The sequence below is a fragment of the Macrotis lagotis genome, chromosome 1, assembly GCF_037893015.1.
Source record: "Macrotis lagotis isolate mMagLag1 chromosome 1, bilby.v1.9.chrom.fasta, whole genome shotgun sequence".
Classification (NCBI taxonomy): Eukaryota; Metazoa; Chordata; class Mammalia; order Peramelemorphia; family Peramelidae; genus Macrotis; species Macrotis lagotis.
Genome location: NC_133658.1, coordinates 901,809,762 through 901,834,598, shown reverse-complemented (window position 1 = coordinate 901,834,598; position 24,837 = coordinate 901,809,762). Strand labels below are relative to the sequence as shown.

The 24,837-nt window shown below is 50.7% G+C and overlaps 1 protein-coding gene across 7 annotated transcripts in view; it reads left to right on the top strand.

Moving 5' to 3' along the window:
• SIPA1L3 (signal induced proliferation associated 1 like 3) overlaps positions 1–24,837 on the top strand; it is a 160,362-nt gene that overhangs the window by 113,245 nt on the left and 22,280 nt on the right. For all 7 annotated transcript variants that reach the window (XM_074219057.1, XM_074219058.1, XM_074219056.1 and 4 more), the window contains exons 11-15: positions 4,891–5,136; positions 6,701–6,847; positions 11,589–11,716; positions 19,339–19,454; positions 22,452–22,825. In XM_074219057.1, coding sequence (XP_074075158.1) covers positions 4,891–5,136; positions 6,701–6,847; positions 11,589–11,716; positions 19,339–19,454; positions 22,452–22,825 — 1,011 coding nt within the window. The remainder of the gene's footprint in view (positions 1–4,890; positions 5,137–6,700; positions 6,848–11,588; positions 11,717–19,338; positions 19,455–22,451; positions 22,826–24,837) is intronic.

The following is a 24,837-nucleotide window of genomic DNA, read 5'->3' as shown; positions in this document are numbered from 1 at the left end:
AAAGATCTTAGCTCAAGGAGGCAAATGTGATATCATGGGTAGCAATGAGAATGGCGGATTAGGACCCATGAGTGAGCCCTGAAAGGATCTGCCTAGTTTGAAAAAAGAGTGGATTTAATAAAAGACATGAGTGAGAGACTCCACTCTATGAAGATATTCCTATGTAGAAAAAGCCAGGAATGGAGGGAAGGGAGGAGGGACAACATGGTTATGAGTGTCTGGGTATGGATCAACAGAGTCCCAAACAGAGATAATATTGCCTTGGGAGTAAGCTGCAGACCACAGACAGAAAAGAAATGGAGGTGTCCAGGAAGCTGATGGCAGGCTTGGCTCTGAATAGCAGTGGTGAGTGGCTTCATTTTTCCAGACATCTGATGCAATACATTCTCTGCCTAAAGCAGAACCACTCATAATTTCTTAGCTTTCATGAATGATAATTCCATCCTACAAAAGGTGAAGAATTTAATGAGGGGAGACTTTTATCTGACTGATGTGGGATGATGAGAACCTCGGGGGAAGTGACTATCTTAATGTTTAGGACCGGGAGTAAGGGAAAGCTGGGCATGGGCTTATTGTGATGATTCAGAGGAAGGATCAGTAGGGCAATCTTTAGATGGGAAAGGCAGAAAAATGTCCTATAGAGACTTGAAACCCGAGATGAGGAGTCAAACAGAAAGCATGTGCAGACCCTTAATGACTTCAGTACCAGGCCCAGAGGAATTCTGCCAAGATACTGAAGTACCTGCAAGGGACTCTGAGTTGCCACAGGACTGACAGACAAAGATTATCCTTATTGTCAAAGGCAAAATGGAGAGTCAGAGGCTGCAGACCACTCCCTAACAAATTTGACTTGGATTCCTGGCAAAATTCTTGAATGTGTTTTAAAAGGGTGCTTCATGGTGATGTAGAAAAGGAAGCAGCCATCATCATACGAAGGAGAGAACATGCCTGACTGATGTCTCCCCTTTCCACTATCTGCTCAATCAGGGACTATGGAAGTTGTGGTTTGCCAAGATTTGATTTAATTTTTACATTGATTGACAATATTTTGTTTCGACATGGCAGATACTTTCCCGCAGTGTGATATAAAGTCCCAGGACTGCCTTGTACAACAGTGCTTGCATGTAGTGAGTAGGCAGGATTACTATTAAAATTGAATTGAACTGTGGAATGAAAACACCTGAGCAGGTTCCCTATTGGTTTCCTTTCATTTGGGAAGTTAACTGGCCTGTGTTGTGAGCTCCATTTTCTTGACTCAGTTTACAAAAGGCTCTCCTTTCAGTTTGTTATGCTTTTTTGCGCATGCTTTCTTCTCTCTGTGTCATTGCATGTTAATCTTTCTATGTTCTGTCTCTGCATCCCATTTACATAGCACAATTCTCAGCACACAGTAGGCTCCTCATAAATGCTTGCTAGCAAACAAATCAATGTAATCATTGCTGTGCTGGAAGAACAGGTTTCAAAGGAAGTGAGCCAGTCCCTGGACCTCTAGAAGCTCACATCCTGTGGGGAGAGATAATAAGGAAATAGATGTATGTGCCCAAAGACTCACAGACTGCTAGGTAAGGCCCTGTAGAAGAGGCAGCATAGAGCTGGGCCCCTTATGCAGCAGATGTGAACCACTTGTGCACAGTCAGAGATGCAGGGGATGCCACTCTGTTGTGTGTGCTGTGATTGTATAAAATGCATGCTGGTCCCTTTACTATGTTGTGATAGTGATGGTGGTGCCTCCAAGGCTAACCTCATTGGGTCCAGTGGACATTGCCTTCTACCTTTGGAGAAATCTCAGGACCCAGCCAGTGGTGCCAGATATCCCCTCCCTAAGTCTGTCTTGCAGAATCTCCTTGCCTCTGCCTTTGGTTGTTGAGAGTCAGGGCAGCCTCACTGGATACAGGAACTAGCCCTCTCAGAAGGCTAGGCACAAACAACCTGTGGGGACTCTCTTGTCAAAGGCTAGAATGATGATGCCAAGGCATTTGTCGCCAGAGGAGAGCTATCCTCTGACTCCCATGTCTTGTCCCAAGGTGACACACTGGGCTGTGGTCCAGCTGGAGCCCTCCTAGGAAAAAAGAGAAGAGTTCCATGGAAGACCAGTCACAGGACCTGTCCCCTTCTCAATATCCAGCCTATACTAGGCTCATTAATCATTGCCCCCCCCACTCCCATACACCCCAGTCTGGCTACTGTCTGTCCTGGCCCTCTGAAATTGCGCCTTCTTTGGCTGATAGTGACAGGTTAGAACATTGGTGGTTGTAATTGCTTAGAGCACACATGCATCTGTATTAGGGTAGGTGCTTATGTAGGGGCTCACCTGCTTGGCCTAATGGCCCCAAAGAGAATAGTACAGGCACTGAGGGAGTCCCAGGTGTGTGGGTGCACCAGGTGGGTGGACCAAGAAGCAGGCTTGCCTTGCCTCCCCTTGGCAAGCATGCAGAAAGGAAGCAGGGCCCCAGGCTGGGCCCCGAGGACTGGCTTGGCTGGTTTCAGGTTCCATCCCCTGCTTTTGTCTAGAGAAAGGCCGCATTGTGTTCCCATTGAGGGCAACTCAGCTGGTGCTTGTAGTGGGGACTATTGGGGTTTCAGTGACTCTCACTGGGCTGCCAGGCCCTGGGGCGGCATGCAGTGGCCCTCATTTGCTGGGCAGATAACACAGAACTCTTGGTATCTCCACTGCTTCCCTTTGACTTTTGTCCCTTGGCTCAAATGCCCAATAAGTTGGGAGAGGGAGCAAGCAGGAGCTAGGAAGGAGGATTCTGCCTGTGTGCCCCAGACCTAGAACTGCAAAAGATCCCAGAGACCATCCTTCCCAACCCTCCCACTCTACAGATGAAGAAACTGAGGCCCAAGGTGACACAAGAAGTAAGTGTCAAAACCAAGATTTGACTTCAGCTCTTCCAGAATTATGGTTATCAGAAACAGGAGCAATAGTAATTATTGTCATTCACGTGTCTGACTCTTTGTAGGGGTTGTCTTGGCAATGGTATTGGAGTGGTTTGCCATTTCTTTCCAGTTTGTCCTCATTTTACAGAGAAGGAACTGAGACAAATAGAAGTTAAGTGACTCATCCAGGGTCACACAGCTAGTAAGTGTCTGAGATTGCATTTGAGCTCAGACCCCTTGAGGAATAATAGCAATAATTATGACTAGCATTTGAATAGGACTTTAGGCCAAGCAAAGTGCTTTATTCTTGCATTTTTATCCTCAGAACTACCCTGTGAGGTAAGAGCTGTTATATTAGCCCCCTTTTACAGATGGATAAACTGAGGCTGGGGCAGTTAAGCAACTTGCCCAAGGTCACATGGCTGGCAAGTGTCCAAGGCCAAATTTGATCCCAGATTAACCTGTCACTAGGCCCATTACTTAGCACTATCTTTCATATCTGTCCTGTTTGATCCACAGCTGCAGGTTCCATTCTCTGAGGCCTCACCGTTGTGGAGGTGCTGACACCCCCACCAATCCCTTGAGTGTGTGAGAGAAAGCAGAGCTGATTCTTTGGCATGCACCCATTTGCTTATTCAACTGGTGGCAATGCCCCCCAACCAGGCCAGCAGAGTGGGGGAAGCAGACTCCTCTCATCCCAGGAAGGGATCCTCACAAAGGAACCCAGAGGAACCCAGGGCCTTGGTAGACTGACTGCTTAGGATGGTTTTAAGAAATTGGCTTGTGGGGCCTAAAACTGTCTCAGCAGTAGGTTTGGGAATCTTGTGTTGACAAAGAAGGCTCACCCACCATACAAGCTGGGGGGAGAGCAGGGTGCCTAAGCCACTGGGTTCCCCATTCTCAGGACAGAAGGAAGCTCTAGAGGGAGAGGCAAGGAGATAAATTCCCAGGAGGATCCTGTAAGGCCTGGGTGCGCTGAGGAATCAGGGAGGAGGACACAGTGCTCTGGAGGAGGGGAAGGGGCTATAGAGCTGTCAGTTGGAAGGAGAAAGCCTTGGGGGCAGACAGTGAAAATGGAGACTGGATGGGTTTCTTCACTTCCCCTTCCTGGAATGCCTTCTGAAGACACCTGTTGCAAAGCTACCCTGGCAACAAAAGAGAAGTCTGGGACCTGGCTGGTCCTCAGTCTGGGGTCACCAGGCCTTGAATGTCAGAGTGAATCTGAATGGACACCTGCTCTCTCCCACTGCTATTAGCCTCCCCTGGGACTTGATTAGAGCTGGCCCTGGAATCTGCAAGACCTGAGTTCAAATCCAGCCTCACTTTGTGGAGATCATATCAGCACCTCTTGCATGAGGATCAAGTGAGATGATAATTGTGAAATGCTTAACCCAGTTATTAGCAGGTTATTATCACCCCTGCTCTAGAAATGCTTATTAACGCTTCCCCTCAGGACCTAGGCAGGCTATGACAGAAGCTCTTGGCCTGTTGATGTCCTGGGGACAGAGCCAAGAAGGCTGGTAGTGCCACCATCCTGTTCTGCTAGGCCAAGCTCCCAGCAAGACTTGGGCCCTACCTTGAGCTATTTTTAGGTTGTTCTGCCTATGTCATTAGCCACCTTCAAAGTAGATCACCTGAGCCTGTGCCACCTCCTTTCTAAGAGCATGGCAGGTCACAGCAACAACTTCAGCAGTCTCCACCTCTCTGGCCCCACAGGTTCCCCCCTAGGATTTGGTAGAACCCAGCCCTGGGGTGAAAACTAAAGCAGAGCCCCTGTGGTGACTGGAACTGGGATGCCTGGTCCTTGGGTTGCAGGGGGAGGTGGTCCCACTCCCTGGATCTGGACCTGGGCCAGGACCAGACAAAGCTTGGGGAGTTGGCTCAGGGACTACCTTGTCTTTTAAGTCGCATTTGGGGAAGCTAGGCAGAGTTTTCCAAGAAAGTGAATGATGTGTGTGGCCCACCTGCAGGATTCCCCAGGCAGGAAATAACTCTGGTTTCTCTTTCTAGGGGCTGGCCAGAGACCTGTGACATGAATACCTCGGAACCTAAGGCAGAGCCAGAGAGCATGGCAGCCCGGCCTCCATATCGGAGCAGCTCTTCCTGGCAGTGGAGTGGGCCCGCTTCCCACAACTCCTTGCCGACCTCCAAGTGGGCTGCACCCGGGACCACGGGCCATGCCCAGTCACTCAGCCGGCCACCAAAGCCCACGCCGGGAATCCCTTACCGGGAGAGCCAGCCGCTGCATAGCAAACGGTAAGGGGTCTCTGAGGCCCAGACAGAACTGGCAAAAGCCAAAGCCTGTGCTTGCTTACCCTAGGCAGGGTAGGTCTGAATCCCAAAGGATCCCCTACAGCCTCAGGGACAACCTCCAGTTGTTCCTTCAGCTGTGGGCTGCCAAGAGCAAAGTCTCTCTTTGGAGAGACCAAAGCCACCCTTCTCTTTCTCCAGCAGCCTCATCTTCCCCATATCTGCCATTCCTCCACTTCTCAGACTTTCAGCACTCAAGGGACCCACCGAGGCCATCTTCCCACCTTCTGCAGAATCCCATCAGCAGCTTCCCTGCCAGAAGCTCATCCAGTCTCAGCTTGACCACTTTGGCGATGGAGACTCTGCCCATTGTGGGAAAGGCCTAGTATTTGGAGTTGTCACTTGTTCTGAGAATTGTAGTCCTGCTTTAGTGCTTGTCAGAAAAAGCTTTGTGGCTTGTCCCAACTTGGCGGGCTCCTAGATTATCCCAGCACTCCTCTGTTTGTCTGGCTCATCCTAACAGTAGAGGAGATGGCCCGATGCCAGAATCCTGTCTTCATGGTCCTGGATGTTCGCGCGGTGTTGCCACCCTCCCCTACATGTAAACATACACTAGACTTATGCTTATACATGCACACATAGATTACTGCCATATTTGCACGTGCATACTGTGAGAAAGAATTGAGCATCTTTGTTTTCCACAAAATGAGAGAGAATATTACAAGAATCTCACAGATATCTGTGAGAATAATCCATTACAAAGGCAAGGATGTCTGGTCTTTGTGTAAGCCAAAAGATGCAAGCCTATTTACATTAAGGGGAAAGTCAGACAAAAGGAAAGATGATCAAAGGAATAACTTTGACCAGTCAGTGAGTTGAGTGGAGCCCTTTCACCCGACATCAAGTCACCTTAGGAGAGGGGGGATTGGAGGAGTTGAAAACTATCTCGGACTGGTCAAAAATTGACCTAGGTCCGTATCCTTTGCAAGTACGCCTGCTCAATGAAGTTCATTCATATTTTTGTCCGCTCCCTTATGCTCCTTAGTATAATGACTAGATCAGGGAAAAACATTATTAGAGTGGTGTGGGGGTGAGTGTATTGATGAGATTGTAACTCTGACCAATGATTGGCACGAAGAGGAGGAGCATGCCTCTCAGACTGCATATAAGACTAGACCTTGTCACAATTCACTCCCTTTTTCCACTGGGGAACTTGGTCCTTTTCTGCAGAAAAGTTATTCAGAAAAAATATGTTAATCATTCTGGACCAAGTATTTATAATTATGAGTCATTTATAATGCATACATACAGCCACATACACGTATACTATGCTCATACATACTTTGCCACACAGTTTTTGTCTCTGGGGCTTGGGTAGTAGCAGGGCAAAGTTTTTCCAGTTTTACAAATGAGGAAACTGAGGTCCAAGTAGGCTCAGTGAGTAAGCCACAGTCACACAGCTCCCAAAGGCACAACAAGACCTGGAAGGCCAGAACCCCTAGGCCCATGTGTTTGCCCCCAACCCATACTGCTTCTTTCTTCTCAATCCCTACCCCCCACCTCCTCCTAGGCCCGTCAGCTTTCCAGAAACTCCCTACGCAGCCTCACCAGCAGGGGCGGACAGAGTCCAGCCTTATCGACAACCTTCAGGGAGTTTCTCCACTCCAGGTTCGGGGGGAGTCTCTTCCTACACACGCTACAAGCCATCTCCGGAGAGGTAGGGGGGGACCCAGTCTTCAGCCTATCCCTGGTGGGGCTTGAGGAGAAGTAGGGATGGTGTGGGAGGAGGGGTCCTCAGTCAGCCTTAACACAGGACGCAGTCTCAGTGACACTTGGACAGTCAGGAGTGACCGTGTATTGATTCAAGTGAGATTAGCTATTAACCTTGAGTCCCTGCCCTAGTCACTAAGCCTGGGGGCAAACTGATAAATGGGGAATTCAGTATGTTTACTTTATTTTTTTATGAAAGATTTTATTTATTTTCAGTTTTACAATTTTTCTCCCTATTCTTGCTTCCCTTCCCCCCCCCCCCCGGCCACAGAAGGCATTGTTAGTCTTTATGTTGTTTCCATGGTCAGTATGTTTACTTTAAGCAAATCCTGAGCCTGGCTGTAGGTCTGTAACCAAAACAGGTGACCCCTGCCTGCCTTAGGTAAGCTCTGACATAATGATAGCACCTCCTCCTTTCCTTGCTCTGTCCAGGCATGAGCATGGTGGAACATGCCCACTGTGGGCAGTAGGGATTCTTGGGGGCAAGGTGACTGGAACCACAGAAGGGGCTGTGTGTGTGTGTGTGTGTGTGTGTGTGTGTGAATGTGCATGCTATGAGTGTGATTGGGGGTGGGAGGCACAGGTGTGTGGCATCTGCCTTACAAAGGGAGGAGCAGGGTCAAAACTTGGGTGCAAGCCACGCCTCTGGTTGCCCTGATGAGCTGCTCCAAAGGGAGGATGGCGATCACTCCTCGTGTTGACTGGGAAGCCCCCCACAGCCCACCGGGCTCGGCATGTGGGCACTGCTGCCTGTACCAGAACTGGTCTCCAGAGGACCCCTACTCTTCTCTTAATAAAAAGTATCTTTAGGGTAGAGCCTATCTGTGTCTCCTGCCAGTGAAAGAGAACATGACCCAACTCTGACCTTTCCTAATTGATCTTGAGCATGTCATAGCACCTCTGAGCCTCAGTTTCCCCATTTATAATGCGTCAAGAATGCCCTGGCTCCCTCTTCCCTGCCTGCCTGAGGGATGTCTCGGAACAGTCACTTCCTGGAGAAAACCAGTGATCGGATCCTCCCTAGTGGTGGTCAAAAGGAGCAGAGCTTTTCCTGGAGTTTCTGTTCTGTCGTCCGTAGCAGTCTCTTTCAGCTCCTTCTCATTCCATAGCCCATCCTCATTGATAAATCCTCTAAACTCTCATACCACCTGAGGCAACAGTAACACAAAGGCATCTGGGCCCTGGGCAGGAGTGATAGGCGAGCTGTATGTCCTGTGGTACCATCCAGTGATCATCTGCCCTCAGGCCTGTCTGTTACATCATTGATGGTTAACAGTCAGAGATTAATCCCTCAGCTTGACTCCAGGTCCTGAGCCTGGCTGTGGCTAGAGAAAAGGGTCACAAGTCTCTCCACTGTTCTGGGAAGCCAGACACAAGGGGCTCCAGTGGAGAATCTGTCCTTCTGGGCCTTCACAGACCCTTGGATCAGAGTGGGAAGGAGGCTGAGAGATGGGCCAGTCTGGAGCCCCCATCTGCAGAAGTGGAGCGTGAGGACCACAGAGCAGGATCTCTTAACCAGAGAGCAGCCAGACCTCTGGAATCACAGAACAAGGGCCACATCAGAGCGCCCTCGGCAAGGACTTGTAAAATCCATGAGACTCCCATCAGTCGTGACTGGTATAGATTCACCTGCTTCCCATAAGCAGCCCTTAGGCAGCCTACCCCGACTCTGCTCTGTGAGGGACTACCCACAGAGGGCAAGAGCTGAGGGGCCTGCTTGGCCAGAGCCCTATGTGGCCAGCCTGGCATGTGCCTTCCCTGAGGGCATGCCTCATAGCACCAGCAGGAGGTCTCACAACCATGGCAAAGTGACCGGGACCATGGTCAGTTAGTCAACAAGCATCTACCCCACCCCTCAAGGGCACAAGCAGGATGGACACAGGCCCTGCCTTCACTCTGGGCTCATGCTCTTGTGAAGGAGATTGCATGCAAACCACCAGGCCTGGAACAGGTGTAGACAGGACAGACAGGAGGGAGGGGCTGGCCAGGCACCTGTGGAAGGCGGGATTTGGACCGGGTCTTGAAAGAAGGAAGAAGGGCAGGGGAGGAGGGTGCTGGACCCACAGGAGTTCCCATTGTGTCCCAAAAGCAGTGCTAGGCCCTTTATAGATGGTCTACCTTAGATCTTCCTTCCTTTTCTGGGAGGAAAGGCTGCCCTTAACCCCATTTTACAGTCAAGGAAACTGAAACAGACAGGTGAAGTGATTTGCCCAGGGATACAAAGGTAGGCAGGATCTGAGGATGGATTTGAACACAATTCTCCCGACTCCACTGCACTACCTTACCACCCTTTCAAGGACTTCCCTAGGCCTGGCTCCCATTTCTAGCAATCAACAGATTAATTAACCCTCCTCATTAAACACCTCCTCTGCTGAGTGTTGGCAGAAAGACAAGAACCAACCCCACCTTCCCAGAGTTTCTGCTGCAGTAGGGCAGCAGCTGGAAAACCAAGTCCTCACAAGATATGGTCGGGGTGGAGTGGGAATGGGCAGCCAAGGGGAGGCCCTGAGAGGAAGCCAGGATCTAAGCAGGGGAGGGAGATGGAGCGTCAGAGGGGAACAGGCTGACAGGCTGGCAACGTGAAGCCTGGAGGTTTGGTCCCAAGGGCCCGGGCCCCCTGGTCAGAGCCGCAGCCAAGAGGAGGCGTCTGGAGACTCTTGCTTCTGTTCATGTCTCAAGCCCGTGTCATGCTGTCTTCAAGTCTCATTGTGGGGGCATTGAGGTGTCAGTCAACTGCCAGAGCCAAGGCTGGTCTAGGAGAGAAGGGATACTCCCTCCAATTCCCGGAGCTTCCTATAGGAAGTGTACCTGTGCACACCTGTGAGTCGACCCTGAGAGTGTCTAGGAGGAGAGACTGTTGACAGCTGATCTGTGCTTAGAGAAAGAGCTAGTGAGTGGTTCTGTGAGGGACAAGGGAGGCAGAAGGCATTCTGGGCATGGGGGACAGCCTGAGCAAAGGTGTGGAGGTGGGAGATGAGTTAGATGTTATCCACTGGCAACTGAAACGAGTACAGGCCAAATGTGGCCGTCTCGAGTGATGGGGCTACTTCCTCCTCCTTCCCAAAGTCACAGAGCCAGGCTGGCATTCAGCCGCCCCCCAGCAAGAACTGGCACAAGACCCTGCATCTGGCAGTTTCACTTCTGTCCTAGTAGCCAAGATATCCTGAAATGATGCCCACCCCCTTTTGGAACTCTGTTTTTAGTGACGCCTTTTGTATTGGGGCTGTTTATTTTGCATCACCATGGTTTCCCCTAGAATCCTTTCCTTTCCCCTTCCCAGAACAACATCCCATATAACAAGTAGTTATTTTTTTTAATACAAAAAAAGTGAAAAAACAGGAAAAATTAACATAAGTGATCAGTTGAAAAAGTCTGAAAGTATAAGCAACATATGTCTTCCCATGTCTCTTTTTAGCCAACCTTGTTTTCCATAACTTTATGGTGTATGGGTGATAGAAACTTGTAGTAAAGAAGACCCTAGTTCCAATCCACCAAGTACACTTATCAGCAACATGACCTTGGACAAGTCACTTCACTGCCGTTTGCCTCAGTTTCCTCATCTGTAAAATGAATAACACAGCAGCATCTACCTAGCAGGGTTGTTGAGAGGATCAAATGAGATATCAATTAGATAGCATTTAGCAGTGTCTGTCTCATGGTAGGCAGTATTATGACCGCAGTGACCTCAGAAGCCCTCGGACCTTCTCCACTGAGTGATATGCACTGTGACCTATAGGAGTCTGGGGAGAGCCGGGGTTCAAGGTTGTCCTCCAAACATTCATGGGATCTAATCCCCACCATTCCATCAATGACAATGCCAAGGCTCACCAAGACCAGGGACATGCCAATGTGCAACCAGAGGTGGTGGCAGGATCTGAACCCAGAGCCACCAGCTGCCTTCTCAGGCAGCTTGTTGCCGATGGCCCGGATTCTTTGTTCAGCCATTCTTCCACCAAAGCACTAGAAAGAGAGGAAGACACTCGGTCCTTGTCCTCAGAGAGCTTACAATTGGGGGGGGGGGGGCAGGGGGGTGTGGAAAAGCATAAACCTAGCAGTACTAATACTGGCTTTGACACAGTAGGGCATGAGAGAGGTCCAGAACCCACATTCTGTCTAGGAGGGGAATCTGCATGGATGCATCTCAGTCTCCATTCCTGCTGATCAGCAGTTTCTGATCCATTCACAATGGGAATCACAACCCTCCCTCCACATCTCCCCCTTCTCTAAGCAAGTGCCAGATGGGGGCCCAGAGGCACATTGGGGACAGTTTCTGATCCTCTTGGGGGAGGGTATGTCTATGTGTCTGTGTGTGGTGTGTCTTTCTGTGTGTGTGTGTGTGTGTGTGTGTGTGTGTGTGTGTATGTATGTGTAAAGAGGGGTAGAGAAGGCTGCCCCCTGGTGCGTTCTGGCCCATGCCAGTCGGCCACCTTCAGCATCCTGCCGCCAGCTCCTTTTTGGGGCTCAGCCTCGCCTTTCTGGCAAGGAGTTAATTGTACATCTCACATCTTACTCATCGGATCTCACCAGCCGCTGCTTTCCTCCCCCCGCTCCCCAAGTCAGAACCCTGTATATTTAAAACCTGCTAATGAACATGGAGTGGGGCTGGTGCTCAGGGCGGGTTAGAGTTTTTTTTTTTCCCTGAGTGATGCCTTCAACTTGCAGCTAGTCGTTTTCCATTCCTTCCACAGATATGCAGCCTCCCAGCATCCTCTGTTGCCTCTTGAGCCCCACTACGGCCACGAAGGACCATCCAGCGGCGACTCTTCCTCAGGTGGTCTGACCAGCCAGGAAAGCACCATGGAGAGACAAAAGCCAGGTGGGAAACCTCCAGGCCCTGCTTCTTCCTCCTTCCCGTCCCCTCCTCCCCCCTCTTCCTCTCATTGCTCCCTGTCTCCTCCTCTTCCCCCCAGCATCAGGTCACTGCATGTTCTACATGGACTGACATAGGTCAGAATGCTGTAGCTGGCACTGTTTGCCCTCTCATTAAGAGCTGCTGTCAGAAGGGAGGGGGTGGGAGGAAAAGAGAGAGAAGAGGCAGGCGGGGCTCAGGTGAGTGAGATTAGGGGTCCCTTCTGGTGCCCAGGGGCCAGTCCTTTGGTTGAGAACAAATGGCTGAATCCACAAGCAGAGTCTTGGGGGCTGGTGCCTCTTCCAGGCTGCCCTATATCTTGTTGGATTCCTACAGGGAGGGCCCCAGCTCTGACGTCTTTGCCTCCTCTCTGGCTGCTGGGAGCTGCCTGTGCTTGTCCCCCCTGTGATTTGGGGCCCAAAGAGTTCTGAATCTGGTTCTCTGCAAGGGGGGTAGTGCTGCTTAGACTCTCTACAGCCTCTCCCCTTTATGCAACTTTTGCTAAGTGAAAATTTTGAGATGGACTGTTCACGGGCCCAACTGCAGGTCAGTAGGGTCGCCTTCCTATTTGGCACTTGCTCTTCAGTCTGGGAATCTCACTTCCCCCAGAAGCCCCCACCCCATTCTCCAGAGTATTTGTATTTAACAAGGGCTGTCTTCAAGACTGAATTGCTTCTATTGATCATATCAAGGATCCCTGCTCATATCTGGTTCTTTATATCTTCCTCAAATGAAGAAAACTGAGGCAGAGGGGAAAGGAAGTAAGTGACCTTACTGCCCATGACCTGACAAGCAGAGTTGAACCAGATCCTGCTTCTCTCCCCCCAACCCCAGCAGCTTTTTGACTCCTCATTCCTCTCCTAGCCTGTCTAAAGAATCTAGACTGGGGGTGGCTAGGTGGCACAGTGGACAGGGTACTGGCCCTGGAATCGGGAGGACCTGAGTTCAAATGTGACCTCAGACACTTAATAATTACCTAGCTGTGTGGCCTTGGGAAAGCCACTTAACCCCATTGGCCTTGCAAAAACAAAAGGACAAAAAATCTAGACTGGTTGAAAGGAACCCAAAGGAATGAACTAGCCATATACCTTCATGGTCACATAGTGGGGGGCTCCCTTTTGCCCACCCACTGGAGTGTATGCTGTGTCATTCTTCACCCTTCCTCCGACCCCAGGTCTGTACCTGAATCTCAGGTAGAGTCACTCACCATCAGTGTAAATGGCAGCTGCAGAGACATTCTCATCCAAACTGGGTTTGGGGGGTACAAAGTTGGAAGTGCCGGACAGGACCTAGGGACCCCTCTCAGAATCCTATTTTTAAGTGCATAAAAAAAAATTCACTGGCTTTCAAAGGAAAGCAAGTCTAATGAAAGATAGTTATGGAAATGTTTCTCACACAAGTTCACAGACCCCAGGCCAGGACCCCACCCCCTTCCCCACATGCACAGGCGGTCTGTCTAATCCAGCCCCTGCATTGATAAGGGAAGTGAAGCCAGGAAAGGTTCTGTGGTTTCCCAGTGATTGCAGAGTTGAGGAGCGAGCCAGCAGAGTCCACCCTCATGCACCGGGTTCTTCCCATGTCCATGTAGGCCCTCCCCGTGTGCCAGGGGCTTTCCTCTGGCATTCTCCATCTCATGGGCATGAGGCCAGTTCTCGTTTGGCCTGTCTGCCAGCGATCTCCCTCATTCCCTAGACCCACCTGTCTCCTTTTTCAGACACACTTAGCCAATGTGGCTGAGGTCTGTCATCTGATGTCTGCCCTGACTTAGCACAAGATTGTTGCACTGAAATCTCTGATATAGTTTTTGCCTCTCATCTGCCCATCACGTCAGGCAGGGATCCTGCAGCAGAGGGTGCCTCATCCCTAGACAAGCCCACTTCTGGTTGTTTTTTACAGCCAGGCCCTGTTGAACTAAGCCCTTCACCTCTCCTACTCAAGAGTTTGGGAGGGGGCTTGAGAAGCCCCGGATCTCCATGTAGGTCTTTATCACCATCTCCCAGAACAGGACCTGCTGTCTTGCCTAAATCCTTAAGATGGAGGGTGGCACCATGGTGGAGATGCCAGCCCTCAGAAGTCAGAAGACCTGGACTTAAATCCTTATGCCACAATGTTTAGCTGTGTCTTGACCAATCTGAGTATCAGCAGGTGGCCCTCCTGGAGTAGACACTCCATCTATTTCTCACAGCCCACATCCCCCAAGCTAGGCCTTTTAGCACTCTTTTCTCAGCATGAGAGTGGGGCAGCCTATGATGGTCATTCCCCAGAAGGAGCTGCAGCCACCAGCAGGGGGCTGTGGGCCTTTGCTGGGAGAAGGGACAGTTTCTGGACAGGGTGAGACATTATGAAAAATCCATAAGCTTTTATTAGGTTCTAACTGTACTAGGTGATGAGGGTACAGAGATAAAGCAGGCACTCAGTGGAGACACATACACAAAGAGGGACACCCAATGAACCTCAGCCATCTTAGAGGAGCCCATGAGGCATTCAAGGTCTTTGCAGAATCAACTGGTAAGCCAGAGGAAGAAGGCCAGTTTGGGTGAATCACCCAATGGAAGGGAAAATGATGTCCATAGAATAAGGCAGTGGGGGGGGGGGGGGCAGGCTGGGGAGGTCATTAAGCAATCTCATAGAGTTGGAGACAAGCTTTGTCCAGTCCCACCATGTGTTGACCTGCTCCAACGCAGGTACAGGAGGGTACAGAGTACCCTCCACTCTTTCTCACCCTGGGCTGCTCTTGTTCACCTGCTTCTCTCATAAACCCTCCACGGAAGTTCCACCTCACTTTTGGAGAGTCCCCAGAGAATCCATTCCCTTAGAATACTTATGGGTAGAAAAGGTGTCCTTTTAGTGAGTGGTAGACTGGGGGCCTGGGGAGTTGGCTTGGAGAGGGTCTCATCATGAACAAGACAGGCTAATCCCACAAAGCCATTCTCCATTTCCCTCATGTTCTCTCTGATCCTTTTTAAATAACAAAGAAACTGCAGCAACAATAATAATCATAACTGGCATATGTCCAGCATCTTCAGGTTTGCAAATGTGATCTTATTTAATCCTTTCAACAGCTCTAGGAAGTGGGTGCTATCATTATTCCCATTTTACAGATGAGGAACCTGAAGTTATCACTCAGGAATTAGAATCTAGAACTATAGACCCATAAGTCACTGTTAGCCCCTCCCATATTCTTCCCCCATATTCAGCCCAGCAGCTCCCCCACTTGAGTCAGGTATCTCAAAGTACATGTTGGGTAAGGGCAGCAAGGTGGTGCAATGGATAGAGCGTGGCCCTGGAGTCAGGAAGACCTGAGTTCAAATCAGGCCTCAGACACTTAATTACCTAGCTGTGTGACCTTGGGCAAGTCACTTAACCACGTTGCCTTAAATTTTTTTTAAAAAGTACATGTTGGGGATTGAGAGCCAACACCCCCCCCTTTCTCCTCCATACTTCCTTTGATCTCATTTCCCATCACCTGAGGGTCAAGTTTTCTCCCACTTAGGCCATTGATCCTGATGAGAGGCCGTGGTCATCTTCTGACCAACAGTAACACTTAGACTTTCTTCTTCCCTGTTCCTTGATGAGGGTCTTGCTTCCAAGAAAAGAGTAATTCATTGGATGCAGACATGCCTTAAGTCTTTGGAACTCACTGATTAGGTCCCCTGCCCTTCCCACCCCTACCCCACCTATACTTACCCTAGACTCAATTTCTTATCTATGCACCTGCTGCTCACAAAGATTTCATTCAGTTCTGAACAGCAAGCCAGAGTGGCCCTGTTCCATTCACTTGGACTTGGCTTTCTATTTAGTCACACCTCTCAGACAGGCCACCATGTAAGCAGCAGTGGGATGGGCCTTGGCTTGGTCCTCCATGCTACTCCCTTGACCAAACTGGCAGCCATGTAAGCAGCAGTGGGCACCTTTGCTCTGTCCTCTTGGCTGTTCCTTCAACCAGACAGCCACCATGATGGCCCTTCACTCTATCCTCCATGCCTTTCCCTCGAGCAGACACTCTTGACCAGATGGGCTGCCATGATGGTCCTTCATTCTGTCCTCCATACTGTTCTCTTGACTAGACAGGCCACATGTAACCAGCAGTGGGATGGCCATTGCTCTGTCTTCCATACTATTCCCTTGACCAGACAGGCCGCCATGTAACCAGCAGTGGGCTGGACCTTTGCTCTGTTCTCCGTGCTGTTCTCTCTACCAGATGAGCCACCATGATGGCCCTTCATTCCATCCTCCATGCTATTCTCTTGACTAAACAAACTATATGTAGCCAGCAGTAGGCTGGACCTTCATTCCATCCTCCATGCTTCTCCTTTGACCAGAAAAGCTGCCATGTAACCAGCAGTGGGATGGACCTTCACTCTGCTCTCCATGCTTCTTGCTTGACCAGATGGGCCCCCATGTAACCAGCAATGGGTGTGGCTGCTATGGGCTCACAGGCTTTGGGAAGCCCAGGGGTCCCAGCTCCAGGGGCAGGCTCACTTTTTTTTTAATGTTCATTCCTCTGCACCCTGCCTGCCTCTGAGGGTCCCCTAGTCAACTTTCACACTCTTTCTAGAAATGGGCCCATGGGCTTGTTAGAGAAGGCCAATTGTCCTTCCTAACTTCTCTCCTGTTGTATCTCATTGGTACAAGGCAGCAGAAGAGAAATATAGAGCCTCCATCATCTTGCCAAGGCCTATAGGGACCATTTCCAAAGAAGAGAACTCAGCAGCCTCTCTGGTCTATCTGTGCCCTTGAGATCTGCTAGCCTCTGGTATCAGCAAGGATCCTGAACAGGAAGGGACCTTGGAGGTCATGCAACCCTTTGTTTTACAAAGAGTAAACTGAGACCCTGACCCAAAGATTAACTAACTTTATTATCAGATCAAACAGTTAATATCAGAAGTAGCATTTGAAACCCTCCAGTTCTAAATTCCCCTACAATCTGCTGTCTTGCCAAGCCATCTCATCAGAGTGTCTCTGGGCCCATGGAGCTGTACTCCTGCCCTTCCTTTTCCTGAGAGCCAAGGAAGCAAGTATCCCTGGTGCAGAACTTCCCCAACTTCCAACTGTTTCAACTGAGCATTTGGTCACTGTTGTTGGGCCTCTACTGTGTGAGACCAAGGACATATCTGCATCATGGACTTCATGATATTCCCAGGATGACAAGGGAATTTGCCTCCTATATTTCTAGAATTCTCAGCATGCCACCTACTTGGATACCTCCCCAAGATGGAAGAAAGCAAAAAGTACTAGGCCCAGAGTACCAAATCCTGGGTTCGAATGTTGCCACTGAGACTTGAGTGTCAATCACTAAAAGTTCTCTGGGGGTGGCTAGGAGGCGTAGTGGATAAAGCACCGGCCCTGGAGTCAGGAGTACCTGGGTTCAAATCCGGTGTCAGACACTTAATAATTACCTGGCTGTGTGGTCTTGGGCAAGCCACTTAACCCCATTTGCCTTGCAAAAACCTAAAAAAAAAAAAAGTTATCTGAACGTCTGCATTTTCATTGACAAAATCGGAATGATAACACTCACGCTTTTTGCTTCACAGAGTTGTTGTATCAGGTGTCAAGAGTAGCCCCTAAAGGCAGGAAGGAAAGGGAGAGGGCACCCATCTGCTTGCCTTTAAGCCCTTCTCTCTTTGATGGCATCACAGTCTTGAAATAGGGCAAGATTTGAAGTACAGAAGACCTGGGTTCAAATCCCTGAGCAAAAGTCCCTGACCCCATCTGAGCCTGAGTTTCTTCACCTGTAAAATTGGAATAATGAGCACTTTTTCCACAGGATTGTGTGACTCTTATGAGATAATCTCCTTAAAGCAATTGAAGCTTTCATGTTCTAGATAAATAGAGTTGTGTATGACTGCACCAAACCAATCTGGGGCACAAACCACAAAACTGACCAAGGATCTAACCATTCCAAAGCCAGCATGGAGTCTAAGGGGACTACCAAGGGGAGCTAGGCAGGGGCCAAGGACAGAAGAGCCTCTGAGGCTTAGTGTGTGGTCTGCTGCTTGTGAAATTCAGGCTATTCTCTCTTAGGGATTTGTTGTTGTTGTTGAATTGTTTTCAGCCATGTTTGACTTTTCATGACCCCATCTGAGGTTTTCCTTGGCAGAGACACGTGCCGTTTCCTTCTTCAGCTTATTTTACAGATGAGGAAACTAAGGCAGGCAGGGTGAAGTGACTTATCCAGTATCACATAGCCAGGAATTGTCTGAGGTCAGATTTGACTCCAGGGTAGGTACCCTGTCTACTTCACCCCCTAGAGCTGCCTCTCTCCTATGGATAGGTGGTGACAAATTAAAGCCTAGGTGTCATTAGAGCTAGAAGGGTCCCTAAGCACCATGGCAATGAAAAAGAACACTGGGTTTGGATTCAGGAACCTGACTCTGCTCCCACCCTTTCCTTCATCCTCCTCCTCTCTGTCTCCCTCCCCTTCCCCATGGCTTTCACCCTCCTCCTTCTCTCTCCCTCCTCTTCCCCCCTTCTTCCCTCTCTCCAAACAAACAGAGGCATTGTGTCAGCCCAGACAAGTCATTTGCTCTCCCAGCGCCCCAGGCAACTCTTCAGATTCTGAGTAGCCTTGAAGGTTTAGAACTGAGCTCATTTCCTACAACTGATAAAATCATAGGTCTGGTTTAAAAAAAAAAAGAGGATTCCTTTATAATTCCTTTATATTACCTTTATATTACCTATAATTCCTTTGTATTTCCTTTATATTACCTTGTTTCGGTCTCTGTTTCCTCTGCTGTAAAAATGAGATGGTTGGACTAGATCAAGGCTCCCCCACCCTTGAGTCCCCACACCCTTGCCTTTCCACCCTCCTTCTTGCACTCCCTATTCAATAGGAAAGGACATAAATCAACATGAAAGGGTTTTATGTTTTCGTTTTATAGAACTTTGTTTTTCCCTTTCCTCTCCTGCTTCCTAGGGACTGCTCTGGGGGCCGCCCACAGAGGGACGGATGGCCTGGAAAATGTAGATGATGGAGGGATAAAAGATAGCAGGAAAAAATGTGGTTTTAAAAGGCTGCCCATGTTCTTTATTTTTCTTGGAGTTTTTGTCAGTGTTTTCTTTTACAAGATGACTAACGTGGAAATGTTTTGTATGACTGAATATGTATAACCTACCCTCCTCAATGGAGGAAGGGAGGGAGAGAATGTGGAACTCAAAATTTAAAAAAAAAATCAATGTTAAAAACTGTTTTTACGAGTAATTGAAAAATAGGAATTTAAATCTAAAAGGAAGTAAATTTTAGTTTACCAAGTATGTGTCAAGTAAGATCAGACTGATTCAGGAGGAGGGTAGTTATTCACCACATGAACCCCATGTCCCCTTGGAACGCCGACATCCTGTCCTGTGTTCCTATCCTTCCTGGGGGGACATTCAGACAAATGAGTGTGGGGCTTCCCCAAGGCAGGGGAGAAGCCCTATCAGTTTTTTTCCCCTCTGAACTGGAAAAACCCCAATAGACATGTGGAAGGACCCAGAGAGGAGCGGCTGAGATGAGGAGGGGCCCTGAGGACAGTGGGAGGGGGTCTGCAGTCACTGGAATGGATGACGGGTACCGTCCCCTTGTAACCCCAGGCTCCTCTTCGTTTCAGAGCCCTTGTGGTACGTTCCATCACAGTCTCGCCTCTCAGCCATGGGTGCAAACAGCGGGAGCAGACACGTCAGACAGGACGCGGCAGGCAAAGACTCCCCCAACAGGCATTCCAGAGTGAGTCGGCATGGCGTGGCCCCTCCCTCCCTCCCCTCTTACTGTTGATGGCTGGGGTCACCAGCACACCCATAGGGGTGGCCACACTCCTGGATGTGGTCCAATCTCCCAGTGATAGCTGTTGTTTGTGTGTCTAAGTGTACACACCCACCCTCCGTCCTGTTTTGGGAGGTAGGAAGAGTCTCAGCCCTGAGATCTGAGCTCCGATTTTACCTCTGCTGGGTGACTTTTGGTACAAGTCTCTTCTCCTCCCTTGGCCTCAGTTTCCTCATCTGTACAATAGCCTTAGGGTTTCCCTTTAGCCCCAGATCTAAGATTCTTCCAGGTGTCCAAGGGCTATTCTTTGCTTGGGCAGGGGAGCAAGATGCCCTAGTAGACTTTGGATGTCTTTACAGTGGTCCTCTGGTCCACCAAAGTGTCCAGACCCATATCCAAGAGCCCATAGCACCCTAGGAGGTGGACTAGGAAGTTGTACCTGGGGGGGGGGGGTCCCTGAGCTGACAGGGACCTGGTAGTTAAGAGCCTTTTGCTCATCCAGGAACACTCAGGTCAGTAGTCAGGGAGTCCTAGCTCCCCCAGGGCCAGGGAGCACCTTCTGCAGCTGCACAAAGACTCCTCATCAATCTGTTCCCTAGACTTCTCAATGGTTTGATCATTAGCAAGGGGGGGGGGGTCACAGGAGGAGAGGCCAAGTGACTGTGGTGGGCTATCATGTCCAGAGATGGACATGTCCAGCCATGTAGCCAGGACAGGCTTCAAGGAAGAGCCACCTACCTCTGAAGAGGCTGGAGCATCCCTTGTGCTACTCTCAGGATCCAAGGGTGTTATTGATTAAGATAGGAACAAGGCAGGCAGCTAGGTGGCGCAGTGGATAGAGCACCGGCCCTGAAGTCAGGAGGACCTGAGTTCAAATGTGACCTCAGACACTTAATAATTACCTAGCTGTGTGACCTTGGGCAAGTCACTTAACCACACTGCCTTGTAAAAAACCTAAAAAAAAAGTCTAGTCCAAATAGAAACAAGGCCTTGGAAATGGTGTTTAATTACAATGTCCACATGGTCCAAATTTTAGAAACAAATCTCCTTGGGGTTCATACGGAGACATACAGAGATGGGGGGAACCTCACAGGGAGAAAATTAAGTTAAAATTTAAAATAAAACAACCAATTTTTTGAATAAGGAGCATTAATTTAAGAGAACTGGTTTCTAGACCCAACTCTCATCATGACCTTGGACAAATCTCTATCCTCTATTATAAGGCACTGTTGTGGGACAGCTAGGGTGACACAGTAGATAGAGCACTGGCCCTGGAATCAGGAGGACCTGAATTCAAATCCAGCCTCAGACCAGGTGTCTACTAAATAACTGTCTGACCCTGGGCAAGTCACTTAACCCCATTGCCCCACCAAAAAAAAATAAAGTGGGGATTGATGTTTCTGGTCCTGCCCCTTTGTCAGGGCTATTGGGAGGCACTGGCTGTCTGACAATCAAGAGCCCATTGCTCAACCAGAAACACCAAGGAGTCCTTAGGATTCTACAGTCTTATGTTGGGATTCCCTTCCCACCCTGTAAGAGGTAGGTGCATCGTAGGTGCTGTCCCATTTGGACTTCATCCTGGGAGACAGGCGGTACCAGGTTCATTTTCCTCATTTTGTATATGAAGAGAGGCAAAGGTTAAACCAGGCAACCATGGACCTTGCCCAGTTGGGGCGGTGGGTGCCCAGCCTCCACTCAAGATGGAGCTTCCTCACATTCCCTTTGGGTCCCTGATATGCATTGGAGAGTCTCTCTTCTTTTCTGTAGTCCCGGGACAGGTACAAGGGAGCCTTCATCCTAGACTTGGGGTCTCTGAGAGTGGGGTGGGGGAGGTTTCTCAATTTGCCCAAAGTTAGCTCCCACAGTGAGGGCCAGGGCCATAGGGCTCTCTGTGGCCTGGTCACCCACTTGCCCATGGAGTTATAGAGAAAAGTGAGCTCGGCTGGCCTTTCCCAGGATGCCTCTTTGGGGCTCTGTTGGAATAAAGGGGAGCATTTCTGTAGCCCTTGAAGGCTGGTGGAGCTTCTTCCAGTTTGCCTTTTTGTTCTCACCCTAACCTTGTGAGATAGTCAGTAAGATAGTCAGCAAGCACTTATTAAGCTCCCACTGAATGCTAAACACTGGGAAAGCCAAGAAAGGCCGAAGCCACACCCTGCCCTCAGGGCTCCTGGGGCTTGCCCAAGGCTTCCTGTAGCAGGTGGGATTCCAGCCCAAGGGATGTGGGGGTGGCTGGGCAAGGAAGGGGTCTTCTCTGTGAGCCAGCAAGACTTGTTGAGTCATGCCCAGCTCTCCCATTTGGGGTTTTCTTGGCAGAGGACTAGAAGTGATGTGCCACTTCCTTTTCTACCTCTTTTACAGATGAGGAAACTGAGGCAAACAGGGCTAAGTAAATTGTCCAGGATCCCACAGCTAGTGAGGGTCTAGGGTCTGATGTGAACCCAGAAGGAAGACTCTTCCTGACTTGAGGCCCGGTGCTCCCTGGCACGCCTAGCTGCCCCATTGTCAGATCATTAGATTTGAGAATCATCAGTGTAGAAATGATGATTAAATTCCTGGGTGCCCATGAGATCAGCCAGCAAAGTGATCTGGAAGAGGGTCCAGCAGAAGAGCAAAGGAGAGACTGATGGGGAAAGGTCATGCCCCCCAGATTCTCCCTCGTTGAACAACAGCACTGGTTACTTGTGTGTTAAAATACGAACTGGCACCGTTCCTACTTCATTATTCCTGACTCCCCATCCCAGATTCAGTGGCCCAGCCAAACTGGGCTCTCCTCTTCCCATCTCCGACCTTTGCCCTGGCAGTGCCCCCCACCCAGGTGCCTCCACCCCTCTCCACTGCACGGACCCCACCTTCCCTTCCACCCGACATCTGTGTCGTCTCTGCCCTCCGCCCCGCTACCCAGTCCTGGGGGTCAAGCCGGGGCCTTGACCGTCCTGACCCAGCCTCTTGTCACATTTCCAGGGTGAGCCTCAGTATTCAAGCCATTCCAGCAGCAACACACTGTCCAGCAATGCGTCCAGCAGCCACAGCGATGAGCGCTGGTTCGACAGCCTGGATGCCCTGGAGGCCGAACAGGACCCCCTCTCCAAGGGCGGCTCCAGTGACAGCGGCATTGAGACCACCATCTGCACTGCCAGCCCTGGTGGCCTGCCCCCAGCCAAGACGGCGCGGCCCCCCAAACTGCAGAAACCCACTTACGGGGGCCACGGGGACAAGCGTCGAGAGTCACTGCCCAGCAGCAGTCAGGGCAAAGGCTACCGGCCCAAACTGTACTCAGCCAGCGCTAGCACACCCTCTGGCGCCGGGAATGGCCATGACCTGCTGAAGCAGCCCAGGTACTTCCCAGCAGGGCCCTGGTGGGGTCGAGTGGTTGCACTTGAGTTTGAGGCGGGTCTTGTGCATCATGAGGCTGTTCTCTTACTCTGGTTGAGGTCTTGTGGGACCCTCTGGTCTGGCCAGGCAGTGTCCCTTTACCTCAGCACCTCCCACCCAGGAAAGTGGCCCTGCCCTCATCCCTCCCCAAGGGAGAGAGGAGAGGTTTGGGGAGGGTCCGAGACCCCCAGCCCTGCTCCAGACAAGAGTGACCCTCTCTCTGGGCATCCTAGGACCCCTCTCCTGGATTTCTCCCTGTGCTTCACATGGCAAGGTAGGAGGGATAGCCCCCAGCCTGCCGCGCCAGGCCCTGAGGTGTGCCCAGGCTGCTGCAGGCAGGTTCTGGAGGCTGGGTCACTGATCCATAGACGTGGCATCTGCGCCACCTAGTGGTGGGAGCTTTCCAGTGCCAGCTGAGCCGGGGCCAGCTGGGCAGTGGTTGGTCCAGGCTGCTGTAGCCTCAGAGCCCGACCAGGAGCCCCTTGGCCCAGCCAGATCTGCCCTTGGACCAGGCTTTCTGGGGTACTTGCTGTGCGACCCTAGGCAAAGGAGGAAAAGGAGCTGGGCCAGGCCAGGAGCCGTCTTTTACATAGCATGCTCAGATCTCCCTGGTTGTTTGCGAATGCTTTACCAATATCAACTCAACTGGGCCTTGCTGTTGTTATCCCCATTTTACTGATGAGGAAACTGAGGCAGACAGCACTTAAGCAACTTTCCTGGGGCCACACTGCTGCTGTCTGAGGCTGGACTGGAGCTTGGATCTTTCTGGCTCCAAGCCAGCCCCCTCTCCAGTGTGCCACCTACAAGCTCTAGCTAGCATCCTGTGGTGCCAGGAGATAGATGGTCTCGTGCAGAAGCCCCCAGTCTACTGACCCTGCCTCCAGGCTCCCCCTCCCACAGCTGCCATAGTGTTCTATGGGGTCTGCCCCACACCCCTGGGGCTCCCCTCACCTCTGGGCCACAGTCTGTTGGCCTCCTACTTTCTCAGCTTTATTTCACACAGCTCCCCTCACACCCTGCACGTGCTGACTCAGGCCATCCTTTCCTGCCTTCTCTCTTCATCTCTCTCTGCCATAACTGCACATCCTCCTAGATCCTGCTCCCACTCCACTTCAGCCCCACAGTTGGCACCCCTCCCTCCCTTTCTTCCTCCCCAGCTGAAGGCCTCTGCCCTGCCACGGCTTTCCTGGCACACTTGCCCCGTCACCTCCCTCCCAGCATCTTAGACCTGAGGCTACACGTTGACCCCACAAGACATGCTGGTGTTCAGCTCAAGGCCACCGGGTCTGCCGCAAACTCATGAGCCAGCCTTCTCTCCCATCTCTCTCAAAAGCCTGTGTCCATTTTTAAGTCCAGTGCTCCTGAGATTGCCCTAGTGCTTCCAAAGGCTGTGGTCTCCCCTTGCCAGGCTGCAAAGGCTCTGGTGACAGGCTCTCCCCAGACTGTCTCCCACCCTCACCTGTCCCTGCTAGGCTTCCCATCCTGCTGGTCTGGCTTCAGTGTCCACAGTCACCCCTCAACATGAAAAGGTCTTGGTGCGGGGTCAGGCTGTGAGCTGTGACAAGGATTGCCTGTGGCTGCCAGTGAAGCTAAGGGCCAGTGGGGCCTGGGAGATGAGTGGTGGGACCAACCAGGGTTCCTGTGGCAGAAAAGAGGCCTCAGCCTGCTGGAGGCACCTGAGTGGGCAGAAGAATTGGCCTGCTCCCAGACCAACAGTAGAACAGACACCTCCCAGGTCGGGGGAAATCAATGCCTCTTTTCAAGGGTCCAAGTTTTGTCTCCTCCCTAAGACACCCTCCTACTCCATAGAGACAGAAGTTCCCCATCTCAGCAGCAGAGTCCCAACACCTGGGACACCTTCTCGATTAAAGTATGCTACTTCTTCCTAGCTAGGAAAAAAGCTGGGGGGCAGAGGATGAGCCCTGACACAGCTGCCCAGGTTACCAAGGTCCCAGGGGCTCCCCCATCCACAGAA